Source organism: Capsicum annuum, chromosome 8 (assembly GCF_002878395.1).
Source record: "Capsicum annuum cultivar UCD-10X-F1 chromosome 8, UCD10Xv1.1, whole genome shotgun sequence".
Lineage (NCBI taxonomy): Eukaryota > Viridiplantae > Streptophyta > Magnoliopsida > Solanales > Solanaceae > Capsicum > Capsicum annuum.
In genome coordinates, this window is record NC_061118.1 from 160,154,742 (window position 1) to 160,179,136 (window position 24,395).

At 33.5% G+C, this 24,395-nt stretch overlaps 2 protein-coding genes and 1 non-coding gene across 3 annotated transcripts; 1 reads left to right on the forward strand and 2 right to left on the reverse strand.

Moving 5' to 3' along the window:
- The first annotated feature begins 4,816 nt into the window (after positions 1–4,816).
- On the forward strand, positions 4,817–8,075 carry LOC107839930 (pentatricopeptide repeat-containing protein At1g20230). Its single transcript, XM_016683600.2, has one exon. The coding sequence runs from the start codon at positions 5,799–5,801 to the stop codon at positions 7,674–7,676; it is 1,878 nt and encodes a 625-aa protein (XP_016539086.1). The 5' UTR covers positions 4,817–5,798; the 3' UTR covers positions 7,677–8,075.
- Positions 8,076–8,098: 23 nt separating this feature from the next.
- TRNAM-CAU lies at positions 8,099–8,183 on the reverse strand. The gene is given in 2 exon segments: positions 8,099–8,134; positions 8,146–8,183. It is a non-coding gene; the product is annotated as a tRNA-Met (tRNA).
- Positions 8,184–13,746: 5,563 nt separating this feature from the next.
- Positions 13,747–24,354, reverse strand: LOC107839929. The gene is made up of 7 exons (XM_016683599.2): positions 23,986–24,354; positions 16,117–16,216; positions 15,878–15,998; positions 15,659–15,780; positions 14,359–14,480; positions 14,114–14,273; positions 13,747–14,035 (listed from the first exon to the last, which is right to left on the reverse strand). Exons 1-7 carry the CDS (start codon positions 24,110–24,112, stop codon positions 13,921–13,923), a joined length of 867 nt encoding a protein of 288 aa, XP_016539085.1. The 5' UTR covers positions 24,113–24,354; the 3' UTR covers positions 13,747–13,920.
- Positions 24,355–24,395: the final 41 nt, after the last annotated feature.

A 24,395-nucleotide genomic window follows, 5' to 3' on the forward strand; every position in this document is an offset into this window, starting at 1 on the left:
AGTCGATAACTGAGCTATCTAATAAAGCTAAGGCCTCACATGCAAGGGAAAGGCAAAACGATATACAGTATGTGGGAATGAAGGCCCAATTCAATGCATTACTAGCTTCGAGGGGGATTCCCACTGTCCTGGTGCTGCAGTTCGCCATCCTCGATCACCCCAATCTCTACCTATTTCACATAGAGTATATAGTCAATACAAAGATGTGATTGAGGAGCCAAACAATGATGAAGATGATAAGGATTATTATGTGGACAATACACCACCGCGTTGTTCAAGTCGAGTATTTTGTTAGATAATCTAAGCTATATACTTTATGGTGGATTATTTGAACTATTAAGTGTTTTTGAATGTATTAGAGCTTTGAAGTAGTCTAATCAATATTACTATTATATAAATAACTTAACTACTATGTTTTTTGGTTCAATTTCAAGATACTTTAAGTTGATTTTCATTTAGTGTTCATTGGATGAGATATTTAGTATTATATTTGTTGTTTGATTGATTATTATGAGCTCTTGGATCTCGATTTAGTTGATTAGATTGTATATGTATGTATATATATATATATATATATATATATATATATATTATGTTGAATTGAATTAAAATGACATGTATCTGACAATTTGTTTTTTACAAAAAAGAGACTTCATGAGGTTGATATTTTGCATTTTTATTTTCCAGCAGATGAACAAAAGCCACCACAGGAGGTCTCTTTTTTGCAATTTCATTTTTTAGGCACTTAAATAAGAGACTGCAAGAGGTCACATATGTTTTAAATAGATTGTTTATGATAAAAATAGGGAAATAATAGTCACCCAATGAGGTGTCTTTTAATTAAAATATAAATAAATCAAATCAATTAGAGACCTTACGAGGTCTCTTTTAATAGAATAATAATAATTATAAAAAATAATTTAGAGACCTCACGAGGTCTCTCTTAATAAAATAATAATAATAATTATAAAAAATAATTTAGAGACCTCTTGAGGTCTCTTTTTGAAAAATTCAAAAAATAACTTAGTGACCTCGTGAGGTTACTTTTAAGTGACCTCATGAGGTCTATTACAAAAATCATCCTATATTTTAGATACCATCCACTGAGGTCGCTTTTGAAGTCTCTTTTTCAGAAAAAGAGACCTCAGTATCTTTTTTAAGTCTCTTTTTACAGGTTTTTTAGTAGTGATTCTATAGTTTTATGAAAGTCATTAATTGTAATTAACCTGATAAAAAGGATAACTATAATATATTAGAATATACTAATAATATAAACAAATCTCTACAATTCTTGTGAAGGAAAGGGAAGATTTACGGATTAAATAAATTTAATTAGCCTTCACATTACGCATTGATGACAAACTTAAGAGCTTCTAGAATTATTGTTCATGTGCAGCTTAGAATAGTTAACTACAATCAGATAAGTCCTTTTAGAGCTACAATTAAAGGTATTCAAGAATATACTACAATAATTATTATGGTAGGGGTCCTGCTAAACTCAGTCACTAGAACACGAAAGCCTGTATGAATGATTAACAAAAGCTAGTACATACCATCATATTTGAGATTTTGTTGGGGGTTTTTAATAAGTACTCCAATTTGTACGTTTTTGTTGATAATAGATCAGTTTAAATTGACTTGTTTAAAGTATTTTTTAGTTTAAACAAATTTTAATTAAATACTTTTGTACTGTGTAGATCAAACGAAAAACTACTCATAAGTTTCCAATGACATGTCTCTTGATAAGAAGGTGTGGAGGACGCGAAGTAGGGTAGAGGGTTAGTGGATAGGAGTGCGCTTGTTATAATAGGGAGGAGTGCGTTGTTTGTATTTGCGCTTAAGTTTCTTGTTCGTAGTGTTCTGATGAGGATATTTGTGATCTCGAATAGATAGTTTATATATACTATTACTTAGTCGGTGTCTTATCTTTTTTATTGTCTATCAGTGTGTCATCCCATTTTGTTATTTATTTTTTATATTTTTTGTGGTTATATTGTTATATGTTCTAAACAGGGGTTTATCGGAAAAAACCTCTCTACTTTATCTAAGTTAGTGGTATAAGTTGTATACACTTTATGCTTTTCAAACACACTTTGTGAAAATACACTGGTGCTATGTTGTTATTGTTGTAATCATAAGCCTCTGATTTTAAAGTCAAAATGATAGATAAAATAAGTGCCTAAAATTAAAGATTAAAACCACCTAAAATTTGTTAGAATTTGCCCTGAATTTTACTTTACCTGATTTTCTATCATAATTAGAATTACTTTCTTGATAGAAAAAAGGTTTCCTAGTAGGAAAAGATTTCTTTCCTATTAGATTTTTATTAGGTTTATTCTTTCGGGTTTTGTGGTTCTACAAATAAAATATCTCTCTTCTCAAGTCATAACAAAATAACATCCACAATTTAGTTATCATGAGTCTTGTTTAGGAGGAAATTTTCTCAAATAGTTTTTATATGATTTTTTATATTAATTTACACTATGTAGGTCGCTTGACCAAATCTTAATAATAATATGTTTTTCTAGTATGTTTTTCTTTGTCGTCTTAATTATTAGCTTCCGCATGACTCTCTCTCGATTTCGAACCCAACAAGTGGTATCAGAGTTTATGGTTCAATGGTCCAATGGTGTGATGAAACGAGATTAAATAGATTCGAAAGCGGTTTCAAATCAAGTTGCAACCAGTTTGACAATAATGATGATTTTGTCTAGTTATATGTGGAGATGAAGTTTAAACATATTTCAATATTGTTGTTGTTGCATCTTTAAAAATAAAAATAAAATATTAATTTTTAACCTATTTTTAATCATAATATTTTAAATTTTATTTTCAATCATGACAAACAGTAGTGATGCAGATTATGTGAAGAACGAAGATCATGCATGTGAAGAGAAGAACATTAAGATTGATTTGTCAGAAAATTCAGGCCAATGGGAGATTTGTTAGGATTTATCCGAATTTCCTACTTTACCTGATTTTCTGAATTACTTTCTTGATAGAAAAAAGGTTTACTAGTTAGAAAAAAATCTTTCCAATTAGATTTCTATTAGGTTTATTCTTTCGGGTTTGTGGTTCTATAAATGAGAAAATACATAAAAAAAAAAAAAAAACTCTGATCTTGTTCAAGTTTTTCAAAAAAACACTTAAACTTTACTTTCGAGCTATTATCCCACTATTCTTCTTTAATGTGTTGTAAATACACCATTTATCACTGAATTTCAGTCACAAAAAAAAAAGTGAATGCACGCACCAATCAGATGCTGTCACGTGTTAAATAATTTAATTTCAGATTTTATTTATATTTTTGAATAAAATTTTCTTTTTTATTTTATTTATCACCCCACCCCGTCCAACATCTCCTTCCCCATCCCCGTCCAGCACTTCCTTCCACCCCCACTCCTATCTAGTTGGTGATTTCTCCATTCTTCTTTCTCTTTGGATTTCAGTGTTAATTTTGTGATTCAATGGTTCAAATTTCGTGTTTATATTAATTTTGTCTTGCTTCCTAATTTTGTATTGATTTATGTGTTTGTTGATTGTCTAATGATGAGATCAAAACTTCTTTAAAATGGAGCTTTATAGTTCCTCTACGAGGATATATATTGGGTTTTATCAAATTGTTCAAAATGTTAAAAAAAAAATTGAAATAAGAATTTGAAATTGAAGAAAGTAAATATGGTAATGGTAAAAGGTGAGTAGAGTTATGGTGATGATTGAGAGGATTGAGGAGAAAGAGAGTTATGGTAATGATGATGTTGTTGTCACTGTAATTGATATTGTTGTTGAGTTATGATGATAGAGAAGAAACTGTCAATAGGGAAGAAAACAATGGTGGGTGGGGGGTGTTGCGGGGGAGGGGGGTATGGAATAATTTTTAAAAGTAAGCAAATATTAATTTTTTTAAAAAAAGATAAATTATATATCAAATTATTTACATGTGACAGTTTTTAATTGGTAAATAAATTCAATTTTGAGTCTTTTACGAGCATGTTGTGCGTGTATACACATAGAGGGTCAAAATTGTGTATTTGCAACGATTTATCATTTAAGTAAGATTTGTGGGGTAATAGATCGAAAGTATAGTTTAGGTATCTTTTTGAAAAAGTCGACCAACATCAGGGGGACTTTATGTGTTTTCTCTCTATAAATAGAATATCTCCCTTCTCAAATCATAATACAATAGTATCCCACAATGTATTCGTCATGAGTCGTATGAGTCTTGTTTAGAAGGGAATTTTCTCCAAATAGTTTTTTTCTAATATTTTCTATATTAGTTTTCAATATATACGTCGCTTCATCAAATCCTATAAAATAATATATGTTTTTCAATATGTTTTTCTTTATCGTTTGAATTATTACCACGATGGTTTGCAACTAATAAAACGTCCTCTTAATTTTGAACCCAACAAAAATAAGCCAAATTCAAACACCTTCCAAGTACATTAGTTCATTAGATCAAACAGGCAAAATGACTCGGTGGACCCTTATATTATGTCCGTTTTATAATGTGAATACTCCTACTTATATGTTTGTCATGTGGATACTTCAACTCAATAAAACTCAACATTTTAAACCTTTTACCGTTGACCTGATCTATGTGGCATTAAAATTGCTGACTAGGACAAAATGCGTGCAGTCATGTGCGTATGAACGAGTGAAGTAATATATTTATATTAAAATAATATTAAATTAAAAAAGGCATTCAACTTTTTTCAATTTTTTAAAATTTAAAAATATTTTAAAAAAATTAAAAATAATAATTATTTTAAAAGAAATTAAAAAAAGGCCCTTCCCCAACCCATCCGCCAGTTCAGCACCCCCAGCCCACGCCTATTGCCATCCACCAGTCCCCCACCCCTACCGCCGTCCATAACTCACCCACCCCTATCTTCTCCTCAACCTCAACTTCAGTCCAAATTCATATTTTTTTTATCTATCACCGCCAAACAACCTTAAACAAAGTACATAAAAACATCAAAATTTCAATCTTTTTCACAATCCAACTTCAAAACTGTCAACAAGAAGATATGAGTATCAAAAAACAACCTTAAACAAAGTGTAGAAAAACACCAAAATTCCATTTTTTTCACAATCCAAGGTTGCCATGGCATTAGAGCCGCAGAACCACCATTAATTCCCCCACCCCCCACCATTTACCCTACGTCTACTACCGAGCTTTAAGGGCAAAATCGTCAAAATCAAACTCAACGTAGTATTTCTCCGATATTCCAAACTCTGGCAATCGAAAAAATGAGTCAACTTGCTTTAGATGAACTCTTAAAGTTGTTCATCTGCAAAGCACTGATCGTTGAGATGTTCATGCTCATGCCAGGCTCATTCAATTATGAAAAGATATTTCTTTTTTGAATTTTGACAATGAATGAAAAGACATTTCTAGAAATGTCTCTTGAAAGATGTTCTTGGTATCAGAACTTGATATGTGCCTTGACCGAAGAAAAGATGGTGAAGAGAGTTAGAGAGATGGATAAGAGAGACTAGATGGTTTTCACCTCGTTTTTTTTTTAATTCTCAATTTCAATTTTTTATATTTTTTTAATATTTGATTTTTTATGTGATATTTTTAAAATGACGTAAAATTTAATATAGTATTTTAAATGAGTCAAAAAAAAAATATTTAAAATATTAATTTTTAGTGATTCAAGAGTTTAGATAATAAACATATAAAGTATACACATTACATAGCAGGAGGATGATTGAACTATTTTTGCCAAGTTTAAACATCATAAGTCCCTCTGTTTTCTGTCCCATGACAGAGAACAGTTTCCAGAAAAACAATGTTGAAAATCCTCTTACAACCATTCTACCAAACCTCATTTTCACCGTCTACTTACGCACCCATTTTCCAGTTCTTGATTGGCAAGAATCTACTCAAACTCGGCCAACAACTTCACGCTCACATGGCGGTTCGTGGGATTTCTCCTAATGGAATAATCGCAGCTAAAATGGTCGCCATGTATGCCAGCTCCGGTGAACTCGACTCCGCTTCACGTATTTTCGATAATGCCACTGTACCCTCTGCGCTTCTTTACAATGCAATGATTCGAGCACTGACGCTACATGGAGTTACTGAAAGAACTATACAGCTTTTCTTGCAAATGCGTTCGTTAGGTTTGCGTGGCGACAATTTTACGTATCCGTTTGTTTTCAAGTCGTGTGGTGATTTGTGTGATGTTTGGTTTGGGAAGTCTGTTCATGGATTGATTTTGAGGTGTGGGTTGGTGTTTGATATCTATGTAGGTACTTCTTCGATTGATATGTATGTTAAGTGTGGTGAGTTGATTGAGGGACGTAAGCTGTTTGATGAAATGTCTGTGAGAGATGTATCGGCGTGGAATGTATTGATTGCTGGGTATATGAAGGATGGGTTGTTCAAGTATGCTGAGGAGTTGTTTGAGGAAATGCCGATTAGGAATATAGTGTCGTGGACGGCTATGATTTCTGGATATGCTCAGAATGGTTTAGCTGATAAGGCGTTGCGATTGTTTGATAAGATGTCGGATTGTGATTCGGAAGTGATGCCTAATTGGGTGACGATTATGAGTGTGCTGCCTGCTTGTGCGCACTCTGCTGAACTGGATCGTGGGAGGAAGATACATAGTTTTGCTAGAGAGACGGGATTGGAGAAGAATCCTTCGGTGCAGACCGCTCTTATAGCCATGTATGCTAAATGTGGAAGCTTGGTTGATGCTCGTTTGTGTTTCGATCAGATGAATCCGAAGGAGAAGAAGCTGGTTGCTTGGAATACGATGATTACCGCTTATGCATCTCATGGCTGTGGGCAGGAAGCTGTTTCAAAGTTTGAGGATATGATGCGAGCTGGTGTACAGCCTGATGGAATCACATTTACAGGCTTGTTATCAGGCTGCAGCCACTCAGGTCTTGTGGATGTTGGACTGAGATATTTCGATTGTATGAGTTCAATTTACTTTGTTGAGAGGAGACATGACCATTATGCTTGCGTGGTTGATCTTCTTGGTCGTGCTGGACGATTGGTGGAAGCATATAACCTCATTTCTCAAATGCCAATGGCAGCAGGACCAAGCATTTGGGGTTCCTTATTAGCTGCTGGTAGAAGCCACCGCAACTTAGAAATTGCAGAATTAGCAGCTAAAAAGTTATTTATCTTGGAACCAGACAACAGCGGAAATTACATTGTGCTCTCAAATATGTATGCAGAAGCTGGAATGTGGGAGGAGGTGAATGAGTTAAGGATCCAACTGAAATCACAACGTATTATGAAGAGTCCTGGATGTAGTTGGATTGAATTTGACGGGAAGGCTCATTTGTTCCTTGGAGGAGATACATCTCATCCACAGGCAGAGCGAATATACATGTTTCTGGAGGCACTGCCCGCCAAAATAAAAGCAGCTGGTTACGTGCCGGATACTACTTTTGCTTTGCATGATGTGAGTGAAGAGGAGAAAGAGCAAAACCTAAGTAGTCATAGTGAGAGGCTGGCAATTGCATTTGGCATTCTTAATACAAGCCCAGGTACAGTTCTCCGAGTGACAAAGAATCTTAGAATTTGTGGAGACTGTCATACTGCTATAAAGTTTATCTCAAAAATATATGAAAGAGAGATCATTGTAAGGGATGTGAATCGGTATCATCATTTCAAAGATGGTACCTGTTCCTGCAGAGACTACTGGTGACTAAAAATGAAGATGTAGATAATTGATACCTCTGATTTATCTGTTCATGGCTAGATCAACCGACAAACTCAGATTGAGAATTCTTGAAGTCGCTGTGCATAACCATCTCTGAGACTACCAGCTGTAACATCAGCATTGTTCACTGTCCACGCTTGGGTGGAAATTATTAACCTCCAGTGGCATTGAATGTTTATGTGTACACAAGCTAGCTGTCTTCTCATTGAACAATCCACCCGATTGGTGAATGACAAGCCTCTATGAAGACTTTATTATAATCACTTTTGGAGAAGCCTTTTAAAATCTCACGATGTAACTGTTGAGAAAAGAGAAGCTTCATCATGGCCTAACGTAAATTAACTTTGGAAAGAAAAATGTTGTTTGTCAATGAAAAAACGGTAAGGGAAAAATAGAAGAAAAAACTGTGGGGTGAGAGAGGCTCGAACTCTCGACCTCAGGATAACTCAGAAGCTATGAGACCTACGCGCTAGCCAACTGCGCCACCACCCCGTCGTTGTATCTGAATCGATTAACAATAATATTACTAAATCTTTCCCCTCTCTACCTTCTGCTATTCTATGGAACAAAACGATTTAACTAGACATTTCATTGAAACTTGGAAAAAGGAAAAAAAAGAGTTTTTGAAGTTTGTGTTTGGCTATATATTCTACTTGGAAAGAATTTGAATTTTTGTGAGTGAAAGTGAAATTTCACCAAAAAAAACTAATTTGGGTCGTTTTTTTGAAACTTTAAGAAACTGACCAAATATCATGAACAAATCATATTATTAAAAATTATATATATAACGACATGTTTATTAGGAATTACTACAAGTCCCAACTTTTTTAAAAATCTCATAAAATCCTAATATTTGGCCATTGATGATACATGTTAATTAACTTAGATACATATAAGGGATACATGTTTGAAGTTAACTAACTTACACTTTTTAAGGGATGTAACAAATAAATTAGCATTAAAAGTGCAATTAATCTAACTAATTATGGTGAAAACAAAATTAAATCCCACGATTTATGACAATTATCTTGTTATTCCACCATTCTAATCCAAAACAACATTCATAATCTGTTTGGAAATATCCAAAAAATTTCACGACTTCTTCAAAAGTTTCAGTCTTTTAGACGTCCTTTTTTTTTCCTGATTTGTTAATTTTGTTTAGTTATTTGAAATGAATAAATAGTTTTAATGGGTTCATTCAAAAGAAAGGAAATTCATTATTTTTGAAAAAGAATTCGTTATTCCTTCTTCTCTGTTATTTGTTGTTCTTCTTCTTTTTTTCGCCGATTCGTAATAATGAATATCGATTCTTATTAGTACATTCTGATGTTTGGCTGTCTGATGTCAAGCACGAAGAATACAAGATTGATGGTTGTAGTCGGAGATGTACCAGTGTTGATCTCAATTCGCTATCCCTTCTTCTCTGTTATTTGTTGTTGTTCTTCTTTTTTTCGACGATTCGTAATAATGAATATCGATTCTTATTAGTACATTCTGATGTTTGGCTGTCTGATATCAAGCACAAAGAATACAAGATTGATGGTTGTAGTTGGAGATGTACCAGTGTCGATCTCAATTCGTTATCCCTTCTTTTTTGTTATTTGTTGTTCTTCTTATTTTTTTTTCGACGATTAGTAATAATGAATATCGTCTCTTATTAGTACATTTCGGTGTTTGATTGTCTGATATCAAGCACGAAGAATACAAGATTGATGGTTGTAGTCGGAGATGTACCAATGTTGATCTCAATCGCTATCTCAAGAAAAGTCAATGAAGATTTTTCCTCACTAGTTGTTTCACTGTCGGATGTCACAATGAATACAGATTAAAAAGTCAGATTATCATCAAGAGATGTACTCATGATTTGTTTGTCAACCCGTTTATAATCTGAATTTTAAGGTCCTTTTCTTAGAATTTTAAGTTTTAAGTTTGTGGGTCAAATTACTAGTTTTAAGTTGTCAAATTACTCATTTTTAGTTTATTGGATTATAGTCTGTCAAATTGTATAATTCATCATTGTTTCAATTTTAAAGCCAAACGTTTTGATAAACAAAAACATGTATCTCTTGTTGATTGAATTTAGCCAAAAATACAAAGTTATTTTTATGTTTAAGCCAAAAATATAACACAAAACAATATATAGAAAAACTGTGTGAACATAATATTATTATAGATAAAATATGATACAAATATGTATCTTGGTTGAAATACATGTATCTATTGATATGCTTAAATCAATAAATGTTAAACAATACGAGATACATATAATTTATAAACGGTGAAGCAATAATCCAAAATAAGAAAAATGTATCTATAAGCTTGTAACATGTATCTATTGTTGTGTTAATTTGAATAATTGTTACAAAACATTAGATACATATAAAAATAAAAAAATGTATCAAATGAAAAATAAAAAAATATTCACATTAAGAAGCTTAATGAATTTCTTATGTATTTGTGAATTCAATATTTAATTCAAAGTAACTAAATGATATAAAAAGATTTATCTGAACGTTCATTGATAAATTGCTTACATATTGCACAAGACTATCGTTACGTAATTAACAATTGATACAATCGTTAAAAATTTGTATCTATTGAAAAATATATTTTGTGAACAGTATGAAAGCGTATGAATAATTACGTTCAGCTCGAAGTTGTTATTCAATTTAGAGACAAAATGTCTTATAGAGAAAAAAAATTAAGAAAAAGAAAATTATGTTATGATTGAATATGAGATTTAATTGTACGATGTATCGTTATGTTGCATAATGTAATGTTGTGTTAGTTACTTTCATTACTGGACTTAGTTATATATGTTTCAATAAAGTTGATACGTATAATTATAAATATGCATCTAATACAATGTAACAAAAAATGTTAAATATGATGATTTTGTAACGTGTAACAAAAACGTACAACAAAATTATCATAATCTGGAATAGCCATATGGCAATCATTGGTGATAAGGTAGAATCCATGATGTTGAAAAAATCTAAAAAACACAATAACAACATGTACTAACATCATCAAACTATATAACAATCAACTAGCCAACAAGTAAACAACTATTCAATATGCAAAACACAGATTTTTTCTTTTTGTGTGAAGCTGCTCATTGACCTTGGTTGATCATCATTCTCACTGAAGTATCCTTTCTCCGCCTTCACAGAGTCATACTTGCACAAAAAAATGGCATATCTCATGCGATGGTATTGAGCATCAATACCAGATGAGGGAATGCCTAATCCGTCGCTCAAGTACTCAGCATAAATAGTTACAAATACACCACAATTCCTACATAGCGATTTCTAATTGAATTAAAAATACATATATATATTTGTGTAAGATAATGAAAATAATGGAAAGGTAATGTAATACTTACAAACTTCCACTATCTCGTTGTGATATCCTGATAATATATTCCACTCGGAATGGATCCTAAAAAAAACATCAAATTAAAAAAATATCATTAGATGCAATAACGCTACAATAACACAGAACAATATATAGAAAAATTGTATGAGCATAATACTATAGATACAAGATAATACAAATATGTATCTTGGTTGAAATGTATGTATCTATTGATATGCTCAAATCAATTAATGTGAAATAGTACGAGATACATACTATTCATAAATAGTAAAACAGTGATACAATATAAGAGAAAATATATCTATAAGGTTGTAAACATGTATCTATTGTTGAGTTAATTTAAATAATACTTACAAAACATTAGATACATATAAAAAATCAAATATACAAGAAATTGAAAAAATGTATCACGCATATATAAATATGTATCACGGTCAATTATTTTTTAGATCTGAACATGTCGGAGGTTCCAGATATTTTTCAGATATGACTTTGTCGGAGGTTTTAATTTATTTTTTGCTTCGCGCAGTAAAATATTATTGAATTAGAAGGTTTACTTGAAGTATCAATAACGAAAAATCAGTCGGAAATAACCTCACCATGGATAATTTTCTTTACCGAAATAGTAGCTTTACCCATAACTCGAGCACCAAAAACATCATCATCTTTAACGCGAAACTCCAAACGATCGATTGGGTGAGCTAAAGGGATATGATGTTGTTTAATTTGATTTTTGAGAAAAACCATTGAACATAATAAGAGGAAAGTGAAGATAAATTTAGGAGAAAAAAATACCTTAATTAAAAAATATGAAGAAGAAGAAGAGAAAAAAATTGTGGGATAAAATTGTGACCAAAATTTTGGCGTTAATGTAGCCATTAATGTTTAAAGAGTTGGATAAAAATTGTTGCTTGAATTAAGGTCAGGGGAGGATCTATAAAGGCCCATGGGGGTGGCACGCCACCCGCAAACTTCGTAGGAAATTCTATATATATAGTTGTATATATATACAGATATAGTTAAAAATTAAGTCTGCCGCCTACAATAACAAGACATTGTCTAGTGCGGGTGGCAAAGAGCTGATTTTGTAGCTCCAAGGTCTTTTGTTCGAAACCTGCTGGTAGCATTTGTTTTTTAAAACCATTTTTGTTAATAATTTTTCATTAAAAAAGTAAGGCACCGGCAATAAAAAAAAAACCATTTTCAAATTCCAAATCAAAACATCGACTGAGGCTCTTGTTCTTGAGGTTTCCTGTTGCTGCTAAGGTGCTGCTGCTTCTTGCTCTCACTCTTTGTTTGCTCTCCGTAAGTTATATTGAAAAATTATTTTGTTTCTCTGTCTGGAGCCTAGAAACTCAAATTTAAAATTATCTATGTATCTTGATAACTTGATTTAGGAGAAAGTGTTCTAATTTTGTGATTGAGAATTTGAGATGGAGAATTTTTTCAAGAAGGTTAATTATTCACAATCAAGTTCTAGTAATGTCAATGTCAATCGTTCTTGTCTTATAACTGACCTCGATTTGGGTTCACTTAAAGCCGATCCGGGAGAAAGAAGACCTATTTCTGATTATGATCCTCAAATACAGATGAAGTGAGGAAATATTATATTGAAAAAAGGTCTTGTCAACCTATCTTGAAACATTAGTTGAGGTAAATATGATTTGGCAAACGTATTAGTTGAGGCAAATCTTGTAGAGACTTATTCACTTGTTTATTTACTTGTGAAGTTGACTTTGGTTTTACCCGTCGCTACGACAACTGTTGAGAGAACATTCTTTTTCATGAAGCACATAAAAAATGAAGTGCGAAATAGTATTGGTGATCAATATTTAAATATTGTTTAATATGTTACATAGAACGTTATATATTTAAAATGTAAGTAATGATGTCATCGTTGATCGTTTTCAAAATATGAAATGTTGTGGGCAATTGTAATGAATTATGGATATTATGATATTAGTAATATTATTAAAAGTTTAAGTTTGTTCATTTTATTATTGATTGATTCGTTAATTATCCTATAGATCAAAAAGATGAATAATCCGATTGAATTACTTGGCACCCGGTGAGTTCGAATCCTGGAGGCATACAAAAAGGAGAAAATAAGTTTTTTTTGGTAAAGAATCAATTTCTTAGTTGTAGATTTTAACTTGTATCTCAACTTTATCAAAAAGTATGAAATGTTGGGATTTAAGTAATTTTTTAGAAGTGAGGGAATTTTTAGAAGTTTAGAAACTTATGTTGTTTATTTAGGTAATTTTTTCATAATATTTTTGCTCACTTCTTTTTTCTTTTCGGAAAATTGCCAAACGAGACTTTGAATCGAAGTACCAAAGACAACACAGTTCCAGCCCAATAAGGCTCTTAAAAGTATGAATTTCAATGATATGTTTGAGTTCATACTCCCAAAAAAAAAATGAATTTAGTAGTAAAGAGTATTCAACTCCCGTGATTTTCCTCTTTTGACAAATTTTGCATTGAGCGTTACTACGTGTTGGCGAGCACGCACGCACACACCCACCATTTAGTAAATAGTTCATATTTCATAAACTTCGGATGATTTTCTGGTATTGATCCGCATGTATTCTTTTGGCCTCCCTCACGTTTAAATGGCTTTGCAGCAAGCCAATCTGATGTATGTATGCAGCTGGCTCACGGACCAGACATATCTATATGGCACTAAACTTCTTTTATACATTGATGAAAAAAGTAGAAATCTTTCTTTCTGATGCACTGGGAAGTACCAGAGTAGTTGTTCCCAACACTTGTTTCAGCCTTTTCTTTTACCTGTTTATAGTAAACTAAAAGAGTTCGCGTCAATGAAATTACAAGAAGCAATACCCCCTTCTCAATGAGATTCCTCAACTGCGACACTTGAATAAGTACAAGTGTGACTATCCATTTCGGCTCCATTTTCTTTTGTTTTACTCCAAGATATTCTCCAACTTCGATATAAGCTGATCCTGTAGGAGAGTGAAATGGAATCATGTATGGCAAGCTGAAAGCAAGGATTCCGAAAGAGAGAATGGTGCAAACTGTACCTATTTGTTTCAATGTCCCTTTTCGCAAGCATTAATGTCAAGAAGACGGGCACCATTGCAGCACATAAATGTTTGAGCGTGTGGCCACTCACAATATGATGGGTCCAGTTGTAAATTGGCTTATCAGCTGCTTCTTCAATCTTTGCTAAAAGATAAAATCCTGCATTATGCAGAAAAATCTCATTTTATATCCTGCAGAAATGAGATCATTGAGCCCAAATGACGAGAAAAAAAAAATATCAAACCTGCAGCCCAGAGCCAATAAGTGGAATGTGTGTACATCGGAGGTAACAAAATAGCCATGAGTGGGATGGCTAGGCATGGTACAAATTGCACTGCCGCATAGGGACGGAGATCATCAAAGAACCTTCAGAAGGAAAATGTACAATCACACAGCAGTTTTAGCTGAAAAAACCACATGATCTCAAGGAAAAAGCTCCAGTTATTTACTACGGATCTACACCATCCACTTCCCTCTAGCACGCTTAGAAAATGAAGATGCAAGAAAAAGCAAAATCAAATCCAATATATTACAATTTTGGATAAATAAAAAAAGGGACTCAATTCAATAATCTTCCTCTTAAAGACAACCTCATTAGCTCCATAATCTTACAGTCTGTAAAGACAACATGATTGCAGATGGTGGTTCAGTTTTTTGGGAAAGCTGGCAGAGGAAATGAGTTGAACAGGGGAGTAGATGATTCTCCCTTAAGGAAAGCAGAAAAAGCAGGGAAATTCTCAGTAAAGGAATGCTACAATGTCCTGACCAACTCAGTTACAAGGAACTTGGAAACAAATATGGAAAGGGAAGCCTCTGAAAGTGGCTTGCTTACTTGGATAATCATGCATGATGCCTTATCTTATACTACTCTTATGCACCTATTGAAAAAGGGACTTCGGTATGAGCAGTAGATACAATTATGCAATAGCTGTGATGAGAACTTTAAGCAAATATTAGGCATTGTTCTTTCAAGTGGTAGTTATGGCGTTTGTTTCTGAACCTTTTTGGTGTCATGGGAGTGATGACTAAGGCTGTTCGGTACTCCAGTAAGTTGGCATGGACAGAAAAAGGAAACCATTGAAATCAACATGGATAACAGTACCCCTATGCACTCTATGGATCATCTGGAAGATACAAGTGTTTTGAAGGAAGATCTGAAGCTAAACAAAGAGTAAAGTATACAGGCTTACATATTTGGTATTCGGTTTAAATGCAACGCATATACGACTTTGACAGTCTGATGAATTTCATAACTCCTAACATATTCGGTCGTCGACTATTATGAAATTTTGTAATACACCCACTTGGTGTTGCTTTTTTACGTAATGTAATTGTCTAACTTATCTAAAGAAAGAACGAAAAGTAGCAACGTGGAAGGAGAGGACCCTACAAGCATATTGTATATCGAAGGATACACCACTTTGCAATTCTTCACCTATTTCTTTTTCTTTTTCTTTTTCTTTAAAAAGTGACTCTTGTGGTGTGGGAAGTAGTTGTTGGGGCAGAGAGGAGTTTCTTAGCCATTGTTGAAATAAGAAGCTTACCTCCAATACATGATACTAATTACACCGGCGAGAAGCAATGGAATGAGAGACACCGTTCCCTTTCTCTCATCTATTCTTTCAATAATAAAGATACCGATAATAGACGTAAATGCAACAGTCATCTGCAACAGTAAGAGATGAGGTGTCAGAAATAGGCACACAGAAGAAAATTTAATAAAGAACAGCTTGCATCTAACATTTAGTACTTAGATAACCTACTGGCAATCTGTCCCACACAAGACGAGCATCATTTGGCTTGAGATGATAGTATGAGGACCCAAAAGCAACAGCTGCCACACCAATATAGAAACACGTCCAACCCCAAAGCTCTCCTTGCAAGCTTTTGATGCACATGCCAAATGGAATTAGCTTTAAGTATGGGACACTTACACTAGATTGCAGAATCACTAGTTCAAAGCCTTAACCATCAGCAAACCAGATATATCTCAACAGTTTACCTCAGCTTGAAATAGTTACCATGATGGCAAAGTACAAGACCTATCAGACCGACCACAAGGAAAGGGAAATTTGAGACCACATTCAGTGCATTGGGAATCCCTACATAAGAAAACAAGGGCATAAAAAAATTACAGCAGCAAATTCTAAATGCATATACAATATCACCCACTAGCTAAGCGAAATGAACCGCTGACATGAAAACAGTACTGCCAACATTAAGTTCACACTTAAAGGTAAAAGGGATTTAAAGGATTTTACATATTGTGTAATCTAAACCATGGTGAATTTCTGCCATCATGGAATTCAAACTTGTTAAATTTCACTGCATTGATGAGCAAAGAGACAGAATATTTGCTATTTTAGCTCAAAAAGTTACCAAATCAGAGAGGACACTAGTAAGTAGTAAGATAAATCCGAAAATATTATCAAGAGCCTAGACACTGTCTTTGATGATTGATAAACTAGATTTCAGTTTATTGCAGAGATACATAGTGGACGCAGAGGAAAGAAAAAAAGGAAAATAAGTGTAGGGACAAGGGAGGAGATTTACCAAAGGATAGTTCATATCTGTCAATAAGTTGAAACGCAGACAATTGGAGCTTATCAGCGGAAACAAATCAATTTAGATAGTCCCGTTTAAGTTCACTATGAACCTTTAGGTACTTTTGGTGAGAACTATGGACTCTATCTAATAGTAAGAAGTCTAACGCAAATCCTTTTTACATACATTCAAACCACTATTGGTCATATTGCTCTTTATCAAGAAATCGAAGAAGCAACACAAGGGTTTTCTCGAGACTATTATAGAGTACCCAACGTAATATGATACCAGTGAAACTTCAGACTCTCCTATTCAGCTAGGGTCCATAGTTGCAAAATTTATACACAAAAACTTAGGTCGATAAATGGAAGTTTTGCAATCATAGTCTCAAAACGTGATATGGGAATAATAACGGATATGAACTTAGGAGAGTGCGTGTTGGACCCGAGCCTTGGCACGTGCAATTGAAGTGTAAAAGAGGCCCAAAATGCACCCAAATCAGCCCATAAACTACACTAGAGGGGTGCCCACTCTTTGAAGGGACTTTTGCCCATTTTAACTTATATTTTGTTATAGCTATAAAAGGAACATTGTAGGGTTTTTAGTTTAGTTTTTGGATGATATTTCGGAGTCTTGTAAGACTTGTAACAAGCTCTCTCTCTAGTGAGAAGAGTGACCACCGAAACTAGGATACAACAATAGGGTGGATTCTCTTTTGTTGTTACTTGCTTGGAAACGTTGATGCTAGAGAGGTGGAATCCGATCTTGTGTCACGTAAGAGATAGATTTATTGTTGTGTGTAGTGTTAAGGGTCCAAGAGTTTCCATTCTTGGGTTCTTAAGATTATACCTTCATGTGGTCTATCTATCTATCATTTTACCTTCTTGTAATCTTGTTTAGTGTTTGTGTTGTAATCTTGTGTTCTTGTTGTTATTGTTAAATCTGAATCTTGTGTTCTTGTTGTTATTGTTAAATCCGAATCTTGTGTCTTCTTGTTCATCATCTTATGTTGTTAATCTAGTTTGTTGTCCGCTGATTTGGTGTAATAAACACCTTGTTATCTTCTTGTTATTGTGTTCTTAGGAAGCCGAGACTTGGTCTCCAAAAGGGTTCACGGATTTCTTCCATTTTTTGGACTAATTTTGGTGTTCCCTTGTTTGTTCCGTATCAAACCTGTTGTCAAATCTACTGAGCAAAATGTAGAGGTGCATATGGCAAACGGATATTCATACTCCATTGGATTGTGTTTTCGGGATGTGAAGGCAATAATATGGCAAAACACAAAACCTATAGATTAACTAGTTGTGACGCTGGATGACAGCGATTAGGATTGTTGATATTTTGAGCCCAGAGATATTAGAAAAATATGGATTAGGTGTCCATGATATTTTACTTGTCATTTCCTTCAACACAAATCTTCAATAGAACTTCCAGTGAGAATGGGCAACCATCAATTGCAAAATAGCAGGAGCTAAGAGTACACTAGACCTTATGCTTCAGTAAGAAATCATGAGAAAAAATCAGCATATAACAACAAGAACACAGGCATTCTACTGTGTGCTTTGTCACCCCGAGTATCTACTAGAAACTTCTATATTTTCTTGTTCTTATTTTCTTTGAATCTGATTTAATCATGTTGTCGCAAGTCAATCTCAGAAGTCCCAACTCCAAATAAGAAAATCATCACAATCATCATTTTTTCAAGATGAGATTGGATCAGAACGGAACCAATACAAAACCAATTCAAAAGATAAAATATGTTATTGGCATTCATCATGCAGAACTAGATTTAAAACAAGTTGCATACAGACACTTCTTACTTCCCAAACAGACCCTCCCACATCTATATATAAACGCTTCGGATTGTTGATTAATCGTCAAACATGTACAACTAAAACTTTTTTTTTTTTTGAAATACAGAATTATATGAATAAAGGAGAATCTCCATGAAAGGAAAATCAATTAATCGCTTAGTGCGAGTAACTAATAATCCTGCTATACAGGAAAAAGTAATGAGCTAATATTTTGTTAAGAACGCATACATTTACCATACTTTGACACTGAGATAAGTTGAGGACTTTGAAGCAACTACTGAACCAAAAAACTGTTATTACTGAAGTTTATGTTTCAATCAATTTTTTGGAACAAGTGCATCGGTTAAAAGTTTTTTATGTTTCAATTAATATTGAAACAAATGCATTTTGAGTTACAAAGAAAATGAATGTGAAATTACAATTGAAACAAATGCAGCTTGAGTTACAAATGCATTAACAATTGTAAATTCATTTACGTTTTAGGTTCTTGAAACTTGAAAGAAAGACAATTTTTGTTCATGAATCTATTAACTATTGCTTAATTAATACTTTTCACTTGCATGAAAATTTTACCCTATAAATAGTGTTTCTTTTGTTTGGAAAAGACAGCACTCAAAACTATTTTCCCCTTGAAAAACACTTGAGAGACATTGATCAAATGGTGAAATCACCAATTCAAGAATAGAAGAGCAACATTCTTGAATGCTACTTGTTTTGTGGCTTAGTTGAATCCCGAAGATAGAGTTGTCACTAGTTCTTCCGTTTGCTCGTGGAAGAGACTCCAACTATCTTCAAGAAGCATATTATCGTGCCTCTAAGCTAAGCAAGTTTTATTTTGAATTTCTTGAACAATTATCATTATTGTTCTAACAATTTGAAGATAGTTGTCTCTATGGCTTCTACATCAATATCAAATAGTATTCCATCTTTGCCTAATCCTAATTTTGAAATATTTGATGGCAAAGACTTTCCTAGATGGCGTAGAAAGATGAAATTCTTTTTAAGACGATTAAAGTTGGCATATGTGCTTGAAGAACCTTGTCCTAATGCTCCTGGTTCTGAGGTAGCATCTGACGAGGCTACTTTGATTAAAGAACAAATTGCCAAATGGCAATATGATGATTATTTGTGCAAGAATTATATTCTTGAAGGAATGTCCAACAAATATTATGATCAATATTATATTAAATTTAAATATGCTAAAGAGATATGGGACACTCTTCAAGCTATTTATTTAGCAGAAGAGGCGAGTTCTAAGAAATTTCTCGCTTCAAATTATATGGACTTCAAAATGGTTGATGACAAGTCAATCACTGAACAAGTACAAGAATTCCAACTTATAGCTAATAAAATTGCTATATCTGGAATTGCTCTTGATGAAAACTTTCATGTTGGTGCTATAGTATCAAAACTTCCTCCATCTTGGAAAGAGTACCAAAGCAAACTCTTACACAAAAAGGAAGATTTGACTCTTGAACAATTGTTGCAACACTTGCAAATTGAACAAGAGACACGATGGCGCGATAATAATAGTTTGAAGGAACCTGTCATGAAAGCTCAAATGGTTGAAGAAAAATCAAACAAGAAAGAACCAGAAAATAAGAATTTTTCAAAGGTAAAAAAGACTACAAATTTCAAGCGTAATGGTGCCAATTTTAAATCTGGTGAATGCTATCATTATCACAAAGTTGGTCACTATGCGCGTGATTGTAGAATTCTCAAAGCCAAAAAGAAGAAAGAAAAAATAAATAAAAATAAAAAAGATGATCTTGTGGCAATGGTCACAGAAGCATTTGTAGCGGAAGATCAAGTGGAATGGTGGCTAGATACCGGCGCAACTCGTCACATATCAGGTAACCAAAATTCTTTCAAGACTTATGATTTAGTGGGGGCGGTAAAATTGTATATATGGGAAACTCCTCCTCTACTAAAGTTGTGGGAAAAGGAACTGTTGAACTGAAGTTTACTTCCGGAAAGATAGTTACATTGATGGACGTCTTGCATGTTCCTGATATTCGAAAGAACTTGGTGTCAAGTACGCTTTTTTCAAAGCATCGTTTTAAAATGGTTTTTCAGGTAGATAAGTTTATTTTATCTAAAAATGGCATGTTTGTTGGAAAAGGTTATGTTGCAAATGGAATGTTTAAACTCAATATTGAAAATGAAAATATTTCTGCTTATCTTGTGGAGTCTCTGAACTTATGGAATGAACGTCTGGGACATGTGAATTTTAGATCTATTCAACTTATGGTGAATAATGGATTAATCAAAGATTGTGGTAAGAATCATACTACTAAGTGTCTTACTTGTAGTAAATGCAAGATTACGAAGAAGCCCTTTAAGACAGTTGAAAGGACTTCCACACTTTTGCAATTAATCCATACTGATATTTGTGAGATGGATTATTTGTCACGTCATGGAAAGAGGAAAATAGTTGAGCCATTGGAAGAAAGTCAACCAAGACGTAGTTCAAGATCAGCCAAATAAAAAGACTTTGGACCTAATTTTCAAGCTTATTTGGTTGAAAAGGATCCTGGAAGTTATGCTAAAGCTATGTCTTCACATGGTGCTCCATTTTGGCGTGAAGCCATTGATGATGAAATGCATTCTATATTATCTAATAATACATGGATATTGTCAGATCTTCCTCCTGGATGTAAACCAATTGGTTGCCGATGGATTTTTAGGAAGAAAATGAAATCCGATGGTACTTTAGATAAGTACAAAGCCCGTTTGGTAGCTAAAGGCTTTACTCAATTGAAAGAAATTGATTATTTTGATACTTTTGTACCTGTAGCTCGGATGACCTCTATTCGTCTCTTGATTGCTCTAGCGGCAATTCATGGTCTTGTGATTCATCAGATGGATGTGAAAACTGCATTCCTGAATGGAGATCTAGACGAAGAAGTCTACATGAAACAACCAGAAGGATTTGTCAATCCTGGTCAAGAACGTAAAGTTTGTAAACTTCTTAAATCTCTTTATGGATTAAAACAAGCTCCAAAACAATGGCATGATAAATTTAGAAAAGTTATGATTTCTAATGGCTACTTAATCAATGGTGGAAATATCTGCATATTTAGTAAATTTCAAGAAAATTCTGGTGTTATAATATGTGTTTATGTAGATGACGTGTTGATCTTTGGAACTGATATCGAAAGAGTCAGAAATAAAATATTGTCTTGCTTCTCAGTTTGAAATGAAAGATCTTGGAGAAGCTGATGTAATTTTAGGCATCAAAATTGTAAGATCGGCAAGTGGTTTGACTCTTACTCAATCAAGTTATATTGAGAAGGTTCTAAAGAGGTTTGGTCATTTTGACGACAAGCCTGCTCCTACACCATTTGATCCTAGCATCAAACTAGTACGAAACTCTGGTGATATTCTTGATCAATTGACATATTCTCAGATTTTTGGGAGTCTTATGTATGCCATGCATTGTACCAGGCCAGATATTGGTTATGCAGTAGGAACTTTGAGCAAGTTTACTGGTAGCCCTGGAGTTGAGCATTGGAATGCCTTAATTCGTGTTTTAAGGTATCTAAAGGGTACAATTAATGTTGGCCTGCATTATTCTACCTTTCCAGCAGTTCTTGAAGGCTATAGTGATGCTACTTGGAATTCTGATCCGAATGACTCTAAATCTATTACTACTTGGATTTTAACTTTGGCTGGAGCAGCAATATCTTGGAGATCAAAGAAGCAGACATGTATTACTCACTTAACCATGGAGTCAGAATTTATCGCGATGTCTTCTGCTGGAGAAGAAGCTGATTGGCTGCGGAGTATGCTGATAGATATTCCATTATGGGGTAAGCCAATACCACCTTTGACTATATATTGTGATAATAAAGCTGCTATATTTCGGGCTTCAAGTGATTGTTACAATGGCAAGTCAACACAAGTTCGTCTCAAACATAATCGTGTGAGACTATTATTGGAGGATGGCATAATATCGCTTCAATATGTGAAATCCAAACTCAATTTAGCAGATCCTTTGTCTAAAGGGTTAGGAAAGGAATTGGTGGTACAAACTTATAATGGGATGGGAATAAAGCCTGTTGTAGGTTGATTGTACTTTATGGTAACCCTACCTAATGATGTAATCTTAGGTTCAAAGGGAAAAACAAGTAAAGTTACAATTGTGAAGCACATCAATAAAATTTCCTTTTTCCCTAGAGAGTGAGTAGATGTGCATAAGTTGAGATTTTTTCTCTTGATAAATCTATAAGACCGGTATCGATTGGAGTAAATAATAATACTCTTGATAGATTTGACAGTATTCCTACAAAAGAAAAGGATGAGATTATATTCTTTTATTAAGTCTATACACCGATTTCGGTTGGAGTGTGTAGGAACACTCTTGATAGATTTACTGATACTTTGTTGTAAAGGAGGATGAGATTAATTTCTCTTAATGAATTTCATAGACTATTTAGTAGGAGTATGCAAAGTTACTCTTGATGAATTCACCGCACTAAGTGCAAAGTGGAGGCCGCTTCAATAAGATTTTAACAGGGAAATCTTAAAGCACTTAGCTAAAAGGATTCGGCACACATGGCCATAAGGTGTCAAAAGATTTTGATTTTCACCGGAACATAGCAATATACGTGGACTATTTTTCTACTTCATTCAATGAATCACTTAGTTCAAGATTTGTTCACTAAGTAGTCAATGATTTAGAAAGTCTTCACTAGCTAATGGTTCAAGTCCAAAAGACACCATTATTGAAGCATGTTGCTAGATTAATGTCTCAAAAGAATTTTGTTTCTTAAAGATAAAATTTCTTGAAACAAGTGGGGGGTTGTTATTACTGAAGTTTATGTTTCAATCAATTGTTTGGAACAAGTGCATCGGTTAAAATTTTTTTATGTTTCAATTAATATTGAAACAAATGCATTTTGAGTTACAAAGAAAATGAATGTGAAATTACAATTGAAACAAATGCAGCTTGAGTTACAAATGCATTAACAATTGTAAATTCATTTACATTTTAGGTTCTTGAAACTTGAAAGAAAGACAATTTTTGTTCATAAACCTATTAACTATTGCTTAATTAATACTTTTCACTTGCATGAAAATTTTACTCTATAAATAGTGTTTCTTTTGTTTGTAAAAGACAGCACTCAAAACTACTTTTCCTTGAAAAGCACTTGAGAGACATTGATCAAATGGTGAAATCACCAATTCAAGAATAGAAGAGCAACATTCTTGAATGCTACTTGTTTTGTGGCTTAGTTGAATCACAAAGATAGAGTTGTTACTAGTTCTCCCGTTTGCTCGTGGGAGAGACTCCAACTATCTTCAAGAAGCATATTATCGTGCCTCTAAGCCAAACAAGTTTTATTTTGAATTTCTTGTACAATTATCATTATTGTTCTAACAAAAACTACGCAACAATCACGAATTCATGACCTAGAACAGTTAAGAATACCCCAAACTGAAAGCTACAGATCAAAAATATTAAAGAAAGAAAAAAATCATATAATTACATATTTAATGAAGCGTTATACCTAGAAACTTGCGTTGATCGGCAAAATTATGATATTCTTGAGACTGAGGAATAGCTGGAGTAACAATCATGAGTACTATGAAGCAGAAGATTGCAACTCCCCATGCCCACACACTTCTCTTCCTCATCTTTTTTGTGCCCTAATTCTGATGAAGCTCAAAGCTCCGCTCACACAAAAAACTTCTGACTTTTGCTGTTGTTATCTCTTTCTCCAATGGAAGGAAACTTCCCCGCTAAGCCGCTTCACTTTCAGAAACGGGATTTTTCCGCTAAATCCATCTAGCTTTTTAGATCATCCAATTAGAACTGTTCAATTAAATGCATTTTTTCGGAAAATGTTCTCCCGTACCTTGGTAAATGAGAAAAAAGTATTTTCGCTAAAACTATATATTACTTGTCACAACAAATATT

What these genes read in the sequence shown, in the direction of transcription:
- LOC107839930 (XM_016683600.2), top strand. Translation starts at nt 5,799, where the DNA reads ATGTTGAAAATCCTCTTACAACCATTCTACCAAACCTCATTTTCACCG.
- LOC107839929 (XM_016683599.2), bottom strand. Translation starts at nt 24,112, where the DNA reads ATGAGGAAGAGAAGTGTGTGGGCATGGGGAGTTGCAATCTTCTGCTTC. An exon ending in ATTAGTATCATGTATTGGAG is followed by an intron (nt 14,481 to 15,658) that starts GTAAGCTTCTTA and finishes TTCCTTCTGAAG; the next exon opens with GTTCTTTGATGATCTCCGTC. An exon ending in AGGGACATTGAAACAAATAG is followed by an intron (nt 14,036 to 14,113) that starts GTACAGTTTGCA and finishes ACTCTCCTACAG; the next exon opens with GATCAGCTTATATCGAAGTT.